Source organism: Nansenia antarctica (genome assembly GCF_963989245.1).
Source record: "Nansenia antarctica genome assembly, chromosome: 1".
NCBI classification, from domain to species: Eukaryota; Metazoa; Chordata; class Actinopteri; order Argentiniformes; family Microstomatidae; genus Nansenia; species Nansenia antarctica.
In genome coordinates, this window is record NC_137674.1 from 105989063 (window position 1) to 106004635 (window position 15573).

General features: G+C 46.9%; 1 protein-coding gene across 1 annotated transcript in view; it reads right to left on the reverse strand.

Moving 5' to 3' along the window:
- The window catches only part of patj (PATJ crumbs cell polarity complex component), a 122211-nt gene that overhangs the window by 19078 nt on the left and 87560 nt on the right, over nucleotides 1-15573 (reverse strand). Inside the window, exons 32-36 of the mRNA XM_080529399.1 lie at nucleotides 14385-14581; nucleotides 10229-10320; nucleotides 4040-4118; nucleotides 1846-1947; nucleotides 1084-1176 (exon numbers count right to left, since the gene is read on the reverse strand). Coding sequence (XP_080385525.1) covers nucleotides 1084-1176; nucleotides 1846-1947; nucleotides 4040-4118; nucleotides 10229-10320; nucleotides 14385-14581 — 563 coding nt within the window. The remainder of the gene's footprint in view (nucleotides 1-1083; nucleotides 1177-1845; nucleotides 1948-4039; nucleotides 4119-10228; nucleotides 10321-14384; nucleotides 14582-15573) is intronic.

Genomic DNA, 15573 nt, shown 5'->3' on the forward strand with positions numbered 1-15573 from the left:
CTTGATCTTTCCACTCTCCTGCCACGTTGAATTTACGACCCAGATATGTGTATGTTTCATGCAATGAATAAGCTCTGAGTGGCTGGTTATTGATTTTGAATACAGGTGTGGTATCTGATTTAGATCGGTACCAACGGTTTCCCCCGCTCCGTCTTTCATAAAACACTGCACATTTGGAATATTTAACCTCTAATCCAGACCAGTCCAAAAAGGAGTCAGTTCTGGAGAGCATGGTGTTGATAACTTCCTCCTGCCTGGAGGCTATGACCACATCATCTGCATACCCCTGGACAGGGTTAGGGGAAATTATATTTGGGGGAGCACAGTTACAAAGCCACTTTAACCAGTGATTTATGGCGAGTACAAAATTGACACACACACACACACACACAGACAGACAGACACACACACACACACACACAGTGAGGATATTAGGTCAGGGAGAAAGGCATGGCCCTATTCCGTCAGAACAAGTAACATTTAAAGTATACGGTGCTAGCAGGAATCAAGCTCACAACATCACAACAGCTACTGGCAGGCTCCACCAACAGCACCACACAGGAACACTGAAACTAGTGTCAAGTGTGAAACTAAATGTCCTCTGCGATCTGAGACACCAGTTTTGATTGAGTAGCTACTAGCTTCCTGTCTCCAAATGACAGCTCCTCCCCTATCAACCCGCCCCTACCAAACTCCAATCAATAACAACAGGTTAGTGGGGCGCTTGGTGGCGTAGCTAGCACACTAAGACATTAGCCATGTAATCGCAGGGTCCCCGGTTCGATTCCGGCCGCCGACATATCCTGCATGTCATCCCTCCTGTCTCTCATCCATCCTTCCTGTCAATCTCTACTGTCTCTATGCCATTAAAGCAGAAATGCCCTTTTTCAGCATGACAAACTAAAGTTGGTAACAGTTTCAGACTTGGAGGATTAGGAAACTGTTTTTTACGGATAGGTGGCAAAAACACTGACACTGAGGCCCTGGAAAACTGGAGATATCTATTATGTATTTAGCGTTTTTTAGACTGTGGTTAGGCTGGAAATTGTCAATCCCATCTGGCAACCCTGCCTGTGGGGTTACCTTGGAGACGGTCTCTCCCTCTCGGAGGCTCTTGGGGACGCTCTCTCTGGACAGCAGCTCTGTGCTCCTGAGGGACCCCGCGCTCACCTGCTCCTGGACGGGTGGTCCAACCAAAGAAGAAGAGAGGGAGAGAGAGAGAGAGAAAAGGAGAAGACGCAGAAGAAGAGGAATGTGGAGCAAGAAAGAGGAGGAAGGTGAGACATGCAGGGGAAGAGGGAGAGAGGGTGAGATAGACAGGAAGAGGGAGAGAGAGAGACAGAGAGAGACAGAGAGAGAGAGAGAGAGAGGCAGATAGAGGCAGAGAGAGACAGAGAGAGACAGAGAGAGAGAGAGAGAGGCAGATAGAGGCAGAGAGAGACAGAGAGAGAGACAGAGAGAGGCAGATAGAGGCAGAGAGAGACAGAGAGAGACAGATAGAGGCAGAGAGAGACAGAGAGAGAGGGAGAGAGAGGCAGAGAGAGGCAGAGAGAGACAGAGAGAGTGAGAGAGAGGTAGAGAGAGAGAGAGAGTATCAGAGACTGGCCTTGGAGGCATTGAGCTATCTCTCTGGCAGAGGTGGACAGTATTATATATATATATTTGACCAGAATAAGCCGAGAGCAATGTGGCCATCTCATTTTATCCTCAGCTTGCAGACGCGATAGAGACATGAAACACGACCACGGGAGCAGCTTAATATAGAGACGACAGGTCAGGACTGAGGACCGGGGGGCGTGAGAGAGAGAGAGAGAGAGAGTGTCGTGTTGTACCAGCGTGTCTCACCTTGCTGATGGAGGCCTCCAGGGGCCCTCTACTGAGGGCTGGGGTGTCTGGGGTCTGGGGCTTCTCCGTGGGGGGCTGTACCGCTGGAGCAGGAGGGGCAACCTGGGGGGACATTCACGGCACGGCAAGGTTGATGACAGAAATTGCTTTATTAGGAATAACCCCTTGAGATATGCTATCTCGTTTTTCGAGGGGGTCCTATATGGTTGGGCAAGGGGCCACGCCACCTCAATACAGGCAATTCACAGGCCGAATGTAACATTGCGATTCAAGAGCTGAGAAAAGGGGCTGTTTATTTTCAGCGAGGCTTGGTTTTTCTGGTACTGGATTCTTAATAGGACTGGTTGTTAAAATCCCTAAATATTCAGCACAACAATTGAGTGGAGTTGGAGATGTCCTCTTGGGTGGAGTGGAATTTGGCAATGATCACGTGGTGCCACCAGTACGACACATCTTCAGTTGTGGTCCCCGACCTCATTGGGTGTTTCGGCCAGTTATCACAAGACACCCTCTGTCGAGGTTGGCCCACCACAGGCTGAGTCACCTTGTGTGGAATGGATTTGAACATAACTCTGTAATCAAGAGTCGGGACTCTTACTGGGAATACCATCCCTTCTTCACCAGACACTTCAATTGAATCACAAACCTTGTCTTGTACTGTATGTATGAAAATGCCTTCACACTGTAGTAGTGTGTGTGTGTGTGTGTGTGTGTGTGTGTGTGTGTGTGTGTGTGTGTGTGTGTGTGTGTGTGTGTGTGTGGGTGTGTGTGTGTGTGTACACTGCATAAACTGCATTCATTCCTGCCAGCATGAAAGTGAATGTCTTGGTCACGACTGCATCAAGTCATTGGTGATCAATGCCCCCGCCCCCCTCTCTCTCTCTCTCAGCCTGAAACACCTTACAGTTGTGTATGTGTGTGTGTGTGTGTGTGTGTGTGTGTGTGTGTGTGTGTGTGTGTGACCAAAGCATGCCGGTGGATGTCCTGAGGTGACCACACCATGTCTGTCCTCACCTCCTTAGCCATTGTAATGTAATAATTTTAATAATTTTGCCATTTAGCAGACGCTTTTGATCCAAAGCGACTTACAATTACGAATTACAGGGACATTCCCCCTGCCTTACTCAAGGGCACACTAGTAGTGGTGTGGTTTCAGGTGGGATTTGAACTCACAACCTTCCCATCACAAGTCCATCTCACTATCCACTAGACCACCACTACTGTATACAGTACAGGCCAACAGGCCTCTATCACCTATGTTCACCTATATGTAATAAGAATATTTAGGGAAGATACAGGCCGTTAATTATCTGAGATTCTCGGGTTAAGCCTATGTGCATCGGTCTCCTGTGTGCTGTCCTTGACACAGATAGGGTTAATCTTACGGTTGAACTTTCATTTGTTTACTACAGTTTGTTTATTTGATATGTTAAGAATTTTACATTCATTTACGTATATTTGTTGATACTCTATTGTCATTCCTCCCATGTGCATTAATAGGATATTATGCGCTAGATAAAGGCTCTGTGGAAACAGCACAGCATAATGGTGACCAGGTTATCACAGAGTTCACCTTTCATGTCTAATGTTCACATGCATCGTTAGCAACGCATAGACATTGAGTCATCACATCAGGTATAACAGGACCTGAGTGTAAACTCCTCACGATTTCTTCTAACTTAAAAGCACGGTCATAGCACTTTGAGCTGCAACGTTTGCAGGAAAGCGCTACACAAATAAAAAGTTATTTGCATATTGGTTATCATTAATGGAATCTAGGATCCGATATGATCGAGTGACATACAGGGATGAGCAAATCCTTATTATATCATTAAATTAATCATACAATATATTTTAGATAGATTAGATCTAAAGGTCAGAGAGATTAGATCTATAAAATACCTTTTGGAGTCAGATATATAACGTAATGATAAGTTAGTTGGTCATGTGACCACTAGTGTGTAGAGTCTTTATCATGTCCATAACTGTCAGAGGTTGTACTGGGGAAAATGTGGTCACTAGCAAGGGGAGAGCACACCACCACTCTGGTCCTCTGTGGCGCAGTCGGTAAAGCATGGCACTAACAATGCTTAGGCCGTGGGTTCGGTTCCCGCTGGGACCATATATACTGAATGCTCACTGCAATGTAAGTCGTTTTGGACATAAAGCATCAGCTGAATGGCAGATAACTCACCTCACTGGAGGGAGAGACGAGGGCCATGGGTGGAGTTGGAAAGGGAGTAACGGCCAGCTGGTTGATAGCATCTTCGTTCCTGCAGAGATAGGCGGAATGAGGGGATGGAAGAACAGAGAGGAGAAGAGAGAGAAAGATCAGTATAAATAGAGCTGCGTTCCCAGGAGGTGTCCAATCAATAAGGTGGATAAGCACAAAGAGGCAACAGAGAATTAGCATTTAAACAACGTGTTTTATTTTATTTTTTTATTCATCCATATTTATTAAGGGAAGTGCCTTTGAGACCAATGTCTCCATCTCCAGGGCGCCCTGATTAGAAAATGTATACGTTATTATTCACATCCGGATAAAAGGAGGTTGTAAATTACACAGTCGATACAATTAACTTTTTTAAAGACAACAATCAATTATAACCACCGCAGTCCTCCACTGAGGGATCCTTAATCAATATAAATTATGTCCCCGTAGTCGAGGATTACGGAACAGAATTAGGGCCACCCATCTTTCTAATTGTCTTTTTCTCCCGAAAGGGGGGGGGTTAGATTCTGAGTTTAAAGTCAATGTAAATTTCTGCGAAAAAAGTCTGAATTTCTGCGAAAAAAAGTCTGGGTTAGGGTTAAAACTCAGTTGATGGCCCTAATACTCTTCCCTAGTGGACTGATAGTACTGTTGATTGTACAATTCTACTGTAAAGTAAAAAAAACACCACCTGTTCCTATAGAAGCAGCCTAGTGTGATTTAAACAGTATTATATACCATACATTTAGAAAGTCACCTTTGTGACAACAGGGAAATCTCATAGAAAACATCATAGAGAGAGCCACAGAAAAATGGCAGGCTTGAGACTGTGGTAGTTTGTGGTCAAATCTGACAATATTCCCAGTGCCCACTACAGATATGAGATTCATAGGAAGAAGGAAGATGGGAAGAGAGGATAGCGAAAGATAGACAGAGTCCTGGGTTTGGCCTGGGGAGGACCGCTAACCAGATATTCACCATGTCCCATCCCATCAGGCAGTAGGGAGGTGATTTAGCTCCTTCTCCTACGGCTGAGCTGGCTGGCCACCTGAGCCCAGTACAACCCTCATACAACAAGCCTCCGAAAATATACAGTCATTGTGTGTTTTCTCTCTCTTTCTCTCTCTGTGTAGCACGTAATTAGAAGCAGCCAGCCATGACTGCTTTATGACAACCTGTTTTTTCACATGTCCCTGACATCACCCTGTTATGATTTGAGAGGATAAACCTATTCCATTAAAAAAGAATAGTTTAATTGATGTCAGAGGTCAAGTGGTCAAGATATTCCCCTGCCCCTACATATAACCTCTAGGTTATGAAAGCTATAATATGTAATACTGTATGTTATGCCCTTGTCCAGTAAAAGAAACCGACACCACCAGTGCCTTTTTTGTATTCTCTCTCTCTCTCTCTCTCTCTCTCTCTCTCTCTCTCTCTCTCTCTCTCTCTCTCTCTCTCTCTCTCTCTCTCTCTCTCTCTCTCTCTCTCTCTCTCTCTCTCTCTCTCTCTCTCTCTCTCTCTCTCTCTCTCTCTCTCTCTCTCTCTCTCTCTCTCTCTCTCTCTCTCTCTCTCCCATATCTCCCACCAATTGTAGCTGTAAAGCTACCAGTAATCCCTAATGTACTCATGTACTTGACTGGAACAGTCGGCCATATGGTTCAGAGCTAGCCCCCCCCTCCTCCTCCCCCTCACTCACTCCCTCCCTCCCTCCCCTACCATCCAGCCCCTAGCTGACAGCTGGCTGAGACGACAATACCGAAAGCCTAGTGTTTAACAAAGAAACAAAACATGTTGGTGGCGCGTTTGTTGGCGGGGCCCCTCAGGGGAGCGGTGGAGGGATACGAGAAACATCAAAGCAGACAGACCCGACAAAGCCCAGAGCGGGCCGGAGGGACGAGGCGTACCAGAGAGTAGACAAATCAACAACATCTCCCTATTGTATGCAAATGGCTCTGACTGGGGGAAGACAAGAACAAAAAAAACAAAACAATTACAAACCGACGAATACCCGCACATTGCAAAGGATAGTGAGACACCTGTTATGTCACGGAGAAGAGTAAGCGTATAGGGTGGCTCGCTTGACACGGGTTGTTTGATTTATCGTCTTGACATTAAGCATATTCCTTCATCTGTGTGTCTCACTCCCATTAGCGTCGATGAGGATGGAGGGGTGAAGTAAACACCGTGGTAACTGACTAAGGAGGTAAAAGCGTGTTGTCACCCTGTGCAGCAGAAGAGGGTGAACGCAGGCATCGTTCCAGACTGTCTTTAGCGTTTCTGTGTGTCTCCAGATGCTGACCTCTCCTTCAGTACGGGGTCAGGTCGGTTCGCCTCTACGGCACGTAACGGTGGAACCGCCAGGGGGGCGTAGAACCACTTCTGCTCTTCCTTGGGTCTCTTCTTCTTCTTCTGCTCTTTTTTTGGGGCTTTGTGATCTCCCCCCCCCCCTTCCTTTGTTCTCCGGTGCTCTTCTGCCTTCTCTTGGGTCGTCTTCGTCTCCTTCTCCTCCACCCTCTCACCCCTTGTTTGTGTTCCACCTGATCCTCTCCTGATCCCCTCTCAGGCCCTCTTCACTCGTTAGTTTTTGTCCTTTTCCATCCTCTTCTTCTTCTCTCCTCCTGAGCTGATATCTAGAAACTTTCTTCCAAATCAGTTTGAAGATGTCTGTCTGTATCCTCTCTTCTCTCAGGCTGACAGAAACCAGCAGGGATGGTCAGTAATGGCTGGAGAACTGGCCTCTCGCTTCCACCAGGGTCTTCAGATATCCAGCAGCCCCAGATGGTCTCCTGTCTGCTCACAGCTTTCAAGTGGCCGAGTGGCTTTGGATTCCTGCTAACCCTGCTTCAGACCGACCAGGTCACATCCTCTCTCCTCCCCTCTCATTCTCCTTCCCTCCATCTCCCCCTGCCTCTGTCCCAGTCTTCAGCTCTCCATTTGTCTTTCTTTCTTTCTCCCTCCATCCCTCGTTCTCCCCCCCCCCCCCCCCCCGACCATCAGCCTTTACTGTCTTCGCCCAGTAAGTGACCCTTTTCCAATTAAGGTTAATGTGATTTTTTCCTTCTGTCAAGGTGAGGTGGCAGGAGGGAAGCGCACAATGGGAATTTATGGATCAATCAATCTGTTGCTTCCTGCCTATAGCGACACCAGCGCCGGAACTAAGAAAGGAGGTGCAATATGTGTTTGTTGACAAGGTCGTAGAAGAGTGTTGTTATGTGTGAGTTGTGTGCGTGAGGGGGCCTGCAAGAGTATGCGTCACGGCACTAACTCACCCCGACGCAAAGCGGGGTACGTAAGCGAGGTAGGGCGCCGAAGGGGAGCGGCGCTTAGCCCGTTTGTGTTACGGCCTGGCCTCTTCTCCTTCCCTGTCTGCTACCTGCTAACGTTTCCATGGTGATATGGTCTGCGGGCCCTGTAGAAAGCCCCATCACTCATAGCCAGAACAACCGTTGACTTGATATATATCATTCATAAGTAGCCCTGAGACTGTGAACTCAGGTCCGTCACCAGACCCTTCTTCACACAGAGCCACCTCCTGTCCTGTCTCGGCCACAATCAAATCACTTCTGACAAAATAGGATTTTTCCGGAAAGAGAAAAAAAACACGAAAATGTCAAGCTGAACACAGGCCGGGATTCGGAGACCAATAGAACCGGTAAAGGTTGAGAACGTCTCCCTGTGGAAATCTATGAGTCAAGACAAATCGTGACAGGAGAGGTCCAGAGATCTGTTACGTAATCCAACCCGGCGCCGGAAGCAAAACTTCCATCAGCATCATTCGTGTCAACAGCAGATTATTTCCTATGGGACACTAACGGACAATATTGCTTAGTGAGAATGAGAGTATCAAATCAAACTTGATGTGTAATGGTGGTTTTTCAAAAGTGTCATCACAAAGTGCTTAACACGGACCTTGGTCTGAACCTCCAGAGAGCAGGAAGAGGAGAATGAGCTTGCAGCGCCGCAAAAGAGCTGTCCTTTTCTGTTGCTTGGCAGCAGTGGCCTGCCCTCTAACACTTGAGCTGGGGGTTGTGTGTGTGTGTCAGTGACACCTCACTTGGCCCTGTCATACTGAATACGGCTGTTTGTTCGCAGCACCGAACAGGCTAGCCGTTCACCACTAAGACCCACAGACCATGGACCTGACAACACAGGCAGTCGTCTGGTCACCTCTGGTGCAGAGCGATTAGGCCCTGTTGTTAACCACATCTATCAGCTGTCACTCAGCCACCAGAGGGAGCAGAAACTATGAAAACTGTCCACTGTAATGTCCTGTGGCCTAGTCATCATAGTCCTGTTGTTGATGATTTGTTTTCGCTCACTGGTGCGACAGTGCATTTTTAAATTAGTGTTTTGAGGTTCATTCGTCAACCCCTCTACCTATCAGACATCAAGGGTTATGTAACAACGCTATCATCACTCCCGCTCTTCCCTCCACTACTGGTATTACCCATAATCCTCCAAATTACTTCTTTCATTGTAGGAGGCTGTGTAAATTTGACTTCCCTGGTTAGACAGAGAGGAATAAATGGACTGCACTTATATAGCGCCTTTATCCAAAGCGCTTTACAACGGCCTCTCATTCACCCATTCACACACACATTCACACACCAATGGCGGCAAGCTACCATGCAAGGCGCCGGCCCGCTCACTGGGAGCAATTTGGGATTCAGTGTCTTGCCCAAGGAAGGACACTTCGACATGTGGCCAACCGGGGCTTGTGCCGCCGATCTGCCAACCTTGCGATCATTAGACGGCGGCTCTACCTCCTGCGCCACAGCCGCCCCCAGGAATAGAGCCTTAGCTAACGGACATGGCACAGGTTTGATATGCCTCCTGCTAGCACCGACTATGTTGTGAGACAGACAAATTCTACTTGACAGAAGTAGAGAAGCCTTGAGAAAAAATAAAAAGAATAAAAGGTATTGAACAATGACAGACTTGAAGGGCACAACAAGCTCCTTGTTCCTCAGAACGGGTGGAGGAGAATACCAAATAACTCAAGTGTCACATTCACCTACGGCCTTGTTCAGACACAGCCTTGTTCACATACTCTAGAAGGGTGTACAAATAGCATCGCTCTGTTCACTTATTCAAAAGGAGCACAACAAAGGATGATGGGTACTGCAATACCTGTGTGGCAGTCAGATACCCTTCAGAGTGAGTTTCGGTTTGGTTTGAGGTGTAGCAACATTCAAATAAGCATTATCTTCTTCAACAATTTTCACGATAGATTTCAATGTATGACACATCATTTGAAAGCTTACAATCTGCACTTGCATAATCTGGGAAAAAATAAAGAATGACCACCCCCTACTTGAGGATAACCAGACAATGTCACATTTTTGTTCATAAGAATTGCTAGGGGTGCCAAAAATTGCCAATAATTATTGTTCGAATAAACTTACTTAAGCCTAACCCTAACCCAATTAAAGGTTAGATGTTTCTAATGTTTCTTTTTCCAGTATGACATTAAGCTAATTAACCAAAAGGTGATTTTGTAATAACCCTTTTTACTCATCTTTACAATGGGTTCCAGTAATTAAAAAAATAATAAAAAAAATAAAAAGTTTTAGCAGAAGGCGATAATAGGGAGAAGGTTTTTCCTTCCATCAGTGGCCCCGGGCCCGAGCTAGAGTACTCTTCCTGCAACGAATGGTGGACTGCTGATTCACTAGTATTCAAATGTATTGATTGTAAGTCGCTTTGGAATAAGGCGTCTGCTAAATGCCAAAAATGTAAATGTAAATGTACCGTGCCAATAATTGTGGAGGGCACTGTACATGAGGTATTTCTGTATTTCAATATTAACACATTTGCAAACCAAACAACACATCTTAAAGAGAAATAAGTGCATTCAAATTGCATAATTTCCTTGATAATTCTGTATGTTTTTCTAATGCAACTCAATTACGGTATTTGACAAATGTATATGATTTTGGTGTGGTCTGTTGGGCTACGGGCAGGGTGCCTAGGGGCTCAACACACAGTAGTGATGTCACAACACACAGTAGTGATGTCACAACACACAGTAGCGATGTCACAACACACAGTAGCGATGTCACAACACACAGTAGTGATGTCACAACACACAGTAGTGATGTCACAACACACAGTAGTGATGTCACAACACACAGTAGTGATGTCACAACACACAGCAGTGACGCGCCTTACCTGATGAGAATGATCTTGACCTTGGAGGAAGCAGTCTTGATGATGGCGGAGGCGTTCTGGTGGCTGCGGCCATACAGGACCTGGTTGTTGATCTGACAGGCAGAGGAATCAATGATGATACACACCACACACACACCAGCACACACAGGCACAGGCAGACACACGCACACGAACAGACAGACAGACAGACATACATACACACGCACACACACACACACACACATAGACACACACAGACACACACATGGACGCACGCACAGACATACACACACACACACACACACACACACACACACGTGCACACACACGCGCACACACACGCGCACACACACTAATTGAGATTGAGAAGGACATTACTAAAAGGTCATTGAGCATGCTCCTAGACTACAGCAATCCACGCTTGCCTGCTTTTCAAGGGATGAATATCCACAACCTTCAAATGTTAAATCAATAGTCAATTTACGAGCTCAACACAGAGAAAGACACTAATACCAGACTCTAATACCCACTCAGCACTGCACCGTCAACACACACACCTTACCGTAATGGAATGGAAAGTAACGCTGTGTCTTAAGATGCACACCGACACGTCGTGTTGACTTGAGTGTTTGTACGCGGGGGACGTGACTTTGTCAGCGTGTGCATCCATGTGTGAGTCTGTTTGTTCGTGTCTCTTTCTGCACCAAATATTTATGTGCGTGTGTAAGTGCTGATGAGAGTGTTTGTGTGTGTGTGTGTGTGTGTGTGTGTGTGTGTGTGTGTCTGTGTGTGCGTGCTTCTGTGTGTGTGTCTGTGCGTTCGTGTGTGTGTGTGTGTGTGTGTGTGTGTCTGTGCGTTCGTGTGCGTGTCTGTGTGTGCGTGCTTCCGTGTGTGTGTGTCTGTGCGTGTGTCCATGTGTGAGTGTGAGTGTGTGCGTGTGTCCATGTGTGTGTGTGTGTGTGTGTGTGTGTGTGCGTGCGTGTGCGTCCATGTGTGTGCGTGCGTGTGTCTGTGTGTGTGCGCGCGTGTGTCTGTGTGCGTGTGTGAGCTGCAGCTTGTCTGCTACATTAATCTTTCATGGAGCCGCTGACATTGTTGTAATGAGCAGAGCGAGCACGCCGGAGAGAGAGGGTGGGCGGGAGAAAAGAGGAGGGAGAGAGAGAGTGAGTGAGAGAGAGAGTGAGAGAGAGAGAGTGAGTGAGAGAGAGAGAGAGAGAGGTAGAAGAAGAGATGACAAGAGGGATGCAGCCTTATATCGAAGAAAAAAAAGTTCCACACAAAACAGCAGCAGGGTCACCTGACTCCAGTACACCACTTCACCGCGGATACTACAGAGCTCAATATCAAAGGGACACATCAAACTAAAAAAAGCCCCCGGTAAACAGCAAAACAGCAGCTCGGCACGAACACCGCACGCAGCTCCATAGACCATGGACATGTATAATTGATTGCATTTATTTCACATATATCTAGAGTGGGGCCAGAGAACATGCGGGTGTTTGGAAAACACGTCAATATTCATTAATTGTGTAACAGCGTTATACCACTGCGCCTTCCAGCAAGAGTAACTACGTGAAATCACAACGTGTCACGGCAGATGATAACTGGCTGTCAGATAGCAACATAGTTATAGAGATGCATGACAAACAACAGGCCCTTTGAAGCCTTGGTGATGGCTGTTATTATTACCACGCACACAGACACACACACACACACGCACAGACAGAGACAGAGACACAGACACAGAGACAGAGACACAGACACAGACACAGACGTACATGTACACGTACACACAGACACAGACACAGACACATACGTACATGTACACGTACACACAGACACACAGACACAGACTCAGACATAGACACAGACACAGACACAGACACATACAGACACACACACACACACACACACATACACATACACATACATATACACATACACACACAGAGAGACAGAGACAGAGACAGAGACAGGCACACACACACACACACACACACACACACACATACACACACACATACACATACACATACACATACACATACACATACACATACACATACACATACACATACACATACACACACACACACACACACACACACACACACACACACACACGTTCTCTCCTGGTCTGATGGATTCTCTGGTACTGGGGCCCTCTACTATCAGAGCCACAGTGACATTGATGGAAGCCTTTCATTTCAGCTCTACAGGAATCTGGGCTCAACAGGAGGGGGGCGAGGGTTGGGGGGGGTAGACTATACTCTATCACACACACACACGCACACACACACACACACACACACACACACACACACACACACACACACAGAAGAAAGGATAGTAGATGGCGAGGGTAGAACGCTACAGGCAGTTACAGCAGTTACAGATGGAACAGGATGGAACATACATACAGATGGAACATCTTTTCATCACATAGGAAGGATTTTCAGAAAGAGAAGTGAGAATGAAGTACAAGGTGAGGGAGGAGAAGTGTGGAACGGACAGACGATCTGAAGACTATCACAGCATTTGATCTTTGCGTGTGTATAAAATATATATTTCTTTCTTTCTTCTCCTATCACGACGACCGCCAGTGGCCCCTGGCCTGAGCTAGATTACTCGTCCTGCTACGACTGGTGAACTGATGATTCAATTGCTTAGTCAAATTGATTGTAAGTCGCTTTTTGGAATAAGGCGTATGCTAAATGCCAAAAATGTAAATGTAACAGTATTTGATGTTTGTGAGTGTGTGTGTATCACAGTATTTGATGTGTGAGTGTGTGTGTATCACAGTATTTGATGTTTGTGAGTGTGTGTGTATCACAGTATTTGATGTGTGAGTGTGTGTGTATCACAGTATTTGATGTGTGAGTGTGTGTGTATCACAGTATTTGATGTTTGTGAGTGTGTGTGTATCACAGTATTTGATGTGTGAGTGTGTATCACAGTATTTGATGTGTGAGTGAGTGTGTATCACAGTATTTGATGTGTGAGTGTGTGTGTGTGTATCACAGTATTTGATGTCTGTGTGTGTGTGTGTATCACAGTATTTGATGTTTGTGAGTGTGTGTGTGTGTGTGTGTGTGTGTGTGTGTGTGCGTGTGTGAGACTCTCACCTCCAGCAGTTCATTGTACCACTGATACACCTGTATGTCCAGTCTGGCCTTCAACTCTACTTCAGATGTCACATGTTATCATCTGAATGGAACGGAATGAATGGACTGCACCTCCTGTACATGAACACTTCTGCTCAATGTCTGCATTCTTCGGATTCTTCTGTGCATCATTGTGCCTTGAGATTTGTCACTGGTTGTAAACACCTCACTCATCACTGCACATTGTATATAAAAGTGGACTGGCCATCCTTGTACATACTCTCCAGAAAGACTTAAGAACTAATCAGTTATGATGCTTTCGTAACGATTTTAAACGTCTTAGAAGGTGAAAGTATTGGAAATTGTCATTGCTTTTAATTCAGTATCTGTGCCTGGCCAAACCTGGCTTTTAATTTCTTGTTATTTTGTATTACCGGTATGTCTATCTGTGTATTGAATGTATGCCTGTGTCCTGTGTGCTGCCCCTCTTGGCCTGGTCCCTCTTGGAAAAGAGATTCCTTATCTCATTGAGGTCATCTGGTTAAATAAAGGTTTAAAAAATAATAATAATAAAAAATAAATAAATAGCGCCTTATTCCAAAGCACTTCAATGGCCTCTCATTCACCCATTCACACACACATTCACACACCAATGGCGGCAAGCTACCATGCGAGGCGCCGGCCCGCTCATTTGGAAGAGCAATTTGGGGGTTCAGTCAGTGTCTTGCCCGAGGACACCTCGACACGTGGACATGAGGTAGCCGGGGGATCGTACCGACAAACTTGCGATCGTTAGGCACCCCCCCGCTCTACCTCCTGAGCCACAGCCCCCCCCCCCACATCATCTGAGTTTGTGCGTGTGTGTGTGTGTACTGTAATGTGTCAGTGTGTGCGTGAGTGTGTGTTTGTGTGTACTGTACTGTGTCAGTGTGTGCATGAGTGTGTGTCTGTGTGTACTGTGTCAGTGTGTGCGTGAATGTGTGTCTGTGTGTACTGTGTCAGTGTGTGCGTGAGTGTGTGTTTGTGTGTACTGTGTGTGTATGTAAATGAACCCCCCCCGCCCCTTCACTCACCTCCAGGAGTTCGTCCCCTACGCGGATACGTCCGTCCTTGGCCGCGGCGCCCCCGGGGTTGAGGCCCACCACGAAGATGCTGAGGCGGGAGCGGTCCCTGTTGCCCGCCAGACTCAGGCCCAGCCCCTGGCGCTCCTTCTCCAACTCCACACACAGCAGCTCCCCAGCCAGCTCCCCGTACCGCTCCCTGATACGCTCTGGGAGAGGGAGAGAGAGGCAGAGAGAGGGAGAGAGAGGGGGGCAGAGAGAGGGAGAGAGAGGGGGGCAGAGAGAGGGAGGGAGAGGGAGAGAGAGAGGGAGGGAGAGGGAGAGAGAGAGGCAGAGAGAGGGAGGGAGAGGGAGAGAGAGGCAGAGAGAGGGAGGGAGAGACAGAGAGAGAGGCAGAGAGAGGGAGGGAGAGGGAGAGAGAGAGGCAGAGAGAGGGAGGGAGAGGCAGATAGAGAGGGAGAGAGAGAGAGGCAGAGAGAGAGGGAGAGAGAGGCAGAGAGAGGGAGGGAGAGGCAGAGAGAGAGGCAGAGAGAGGGAGGGAGAGGGAGAGAGAGGCAGGAAGAGAGGGAGAGAGAGGGGGGCAGAGAGAGGCAGGGAGAGACAGGGAGAGGCAGGGAGAGAGGGAGAGACACGTCAACATTCATATACAACAGAAGGTAGGAGGAGGCAGAATGGCTTTGGCAGACTACATTTGTAAAGGTCAAACATAATCATAAACCGGCAGGAATAAATACATACACAGCGCATCCAATTCACTCATAGACTTGGTTTGTTCCTACATCACACACCACCCCCCGCCCCCATACCACTCAGATCAACTCAGCTTTTGCACATTGTACATATCTACTGTACATATTGTATTGTTAACCATTGCCCTTGATCTGTACATAGCTACTGCATATATCTTACTTTACATATTTCGGCCCGTATCTGAACATCGCTCACTGTACATATACTGTATATTATCTTCATGGCTTTCACACTATTGCCTCTGGCTAGATGCCGAATGCGTTTCGTTGTCTCTGTACTTGTACTCTGCTGATGTCAATTAAACTGAATCTGAATCTCAGATGTAGGAACTCCAATTCCACCACTTTGGAACGCTTGGTACTGTTTTAAAAATCCATGACGAAAGTCTCCTTCCTTATGACCCTTTTGTAACCCGGAGTGTTGAGTGTGAGAGCAAAAAAACACACCCACC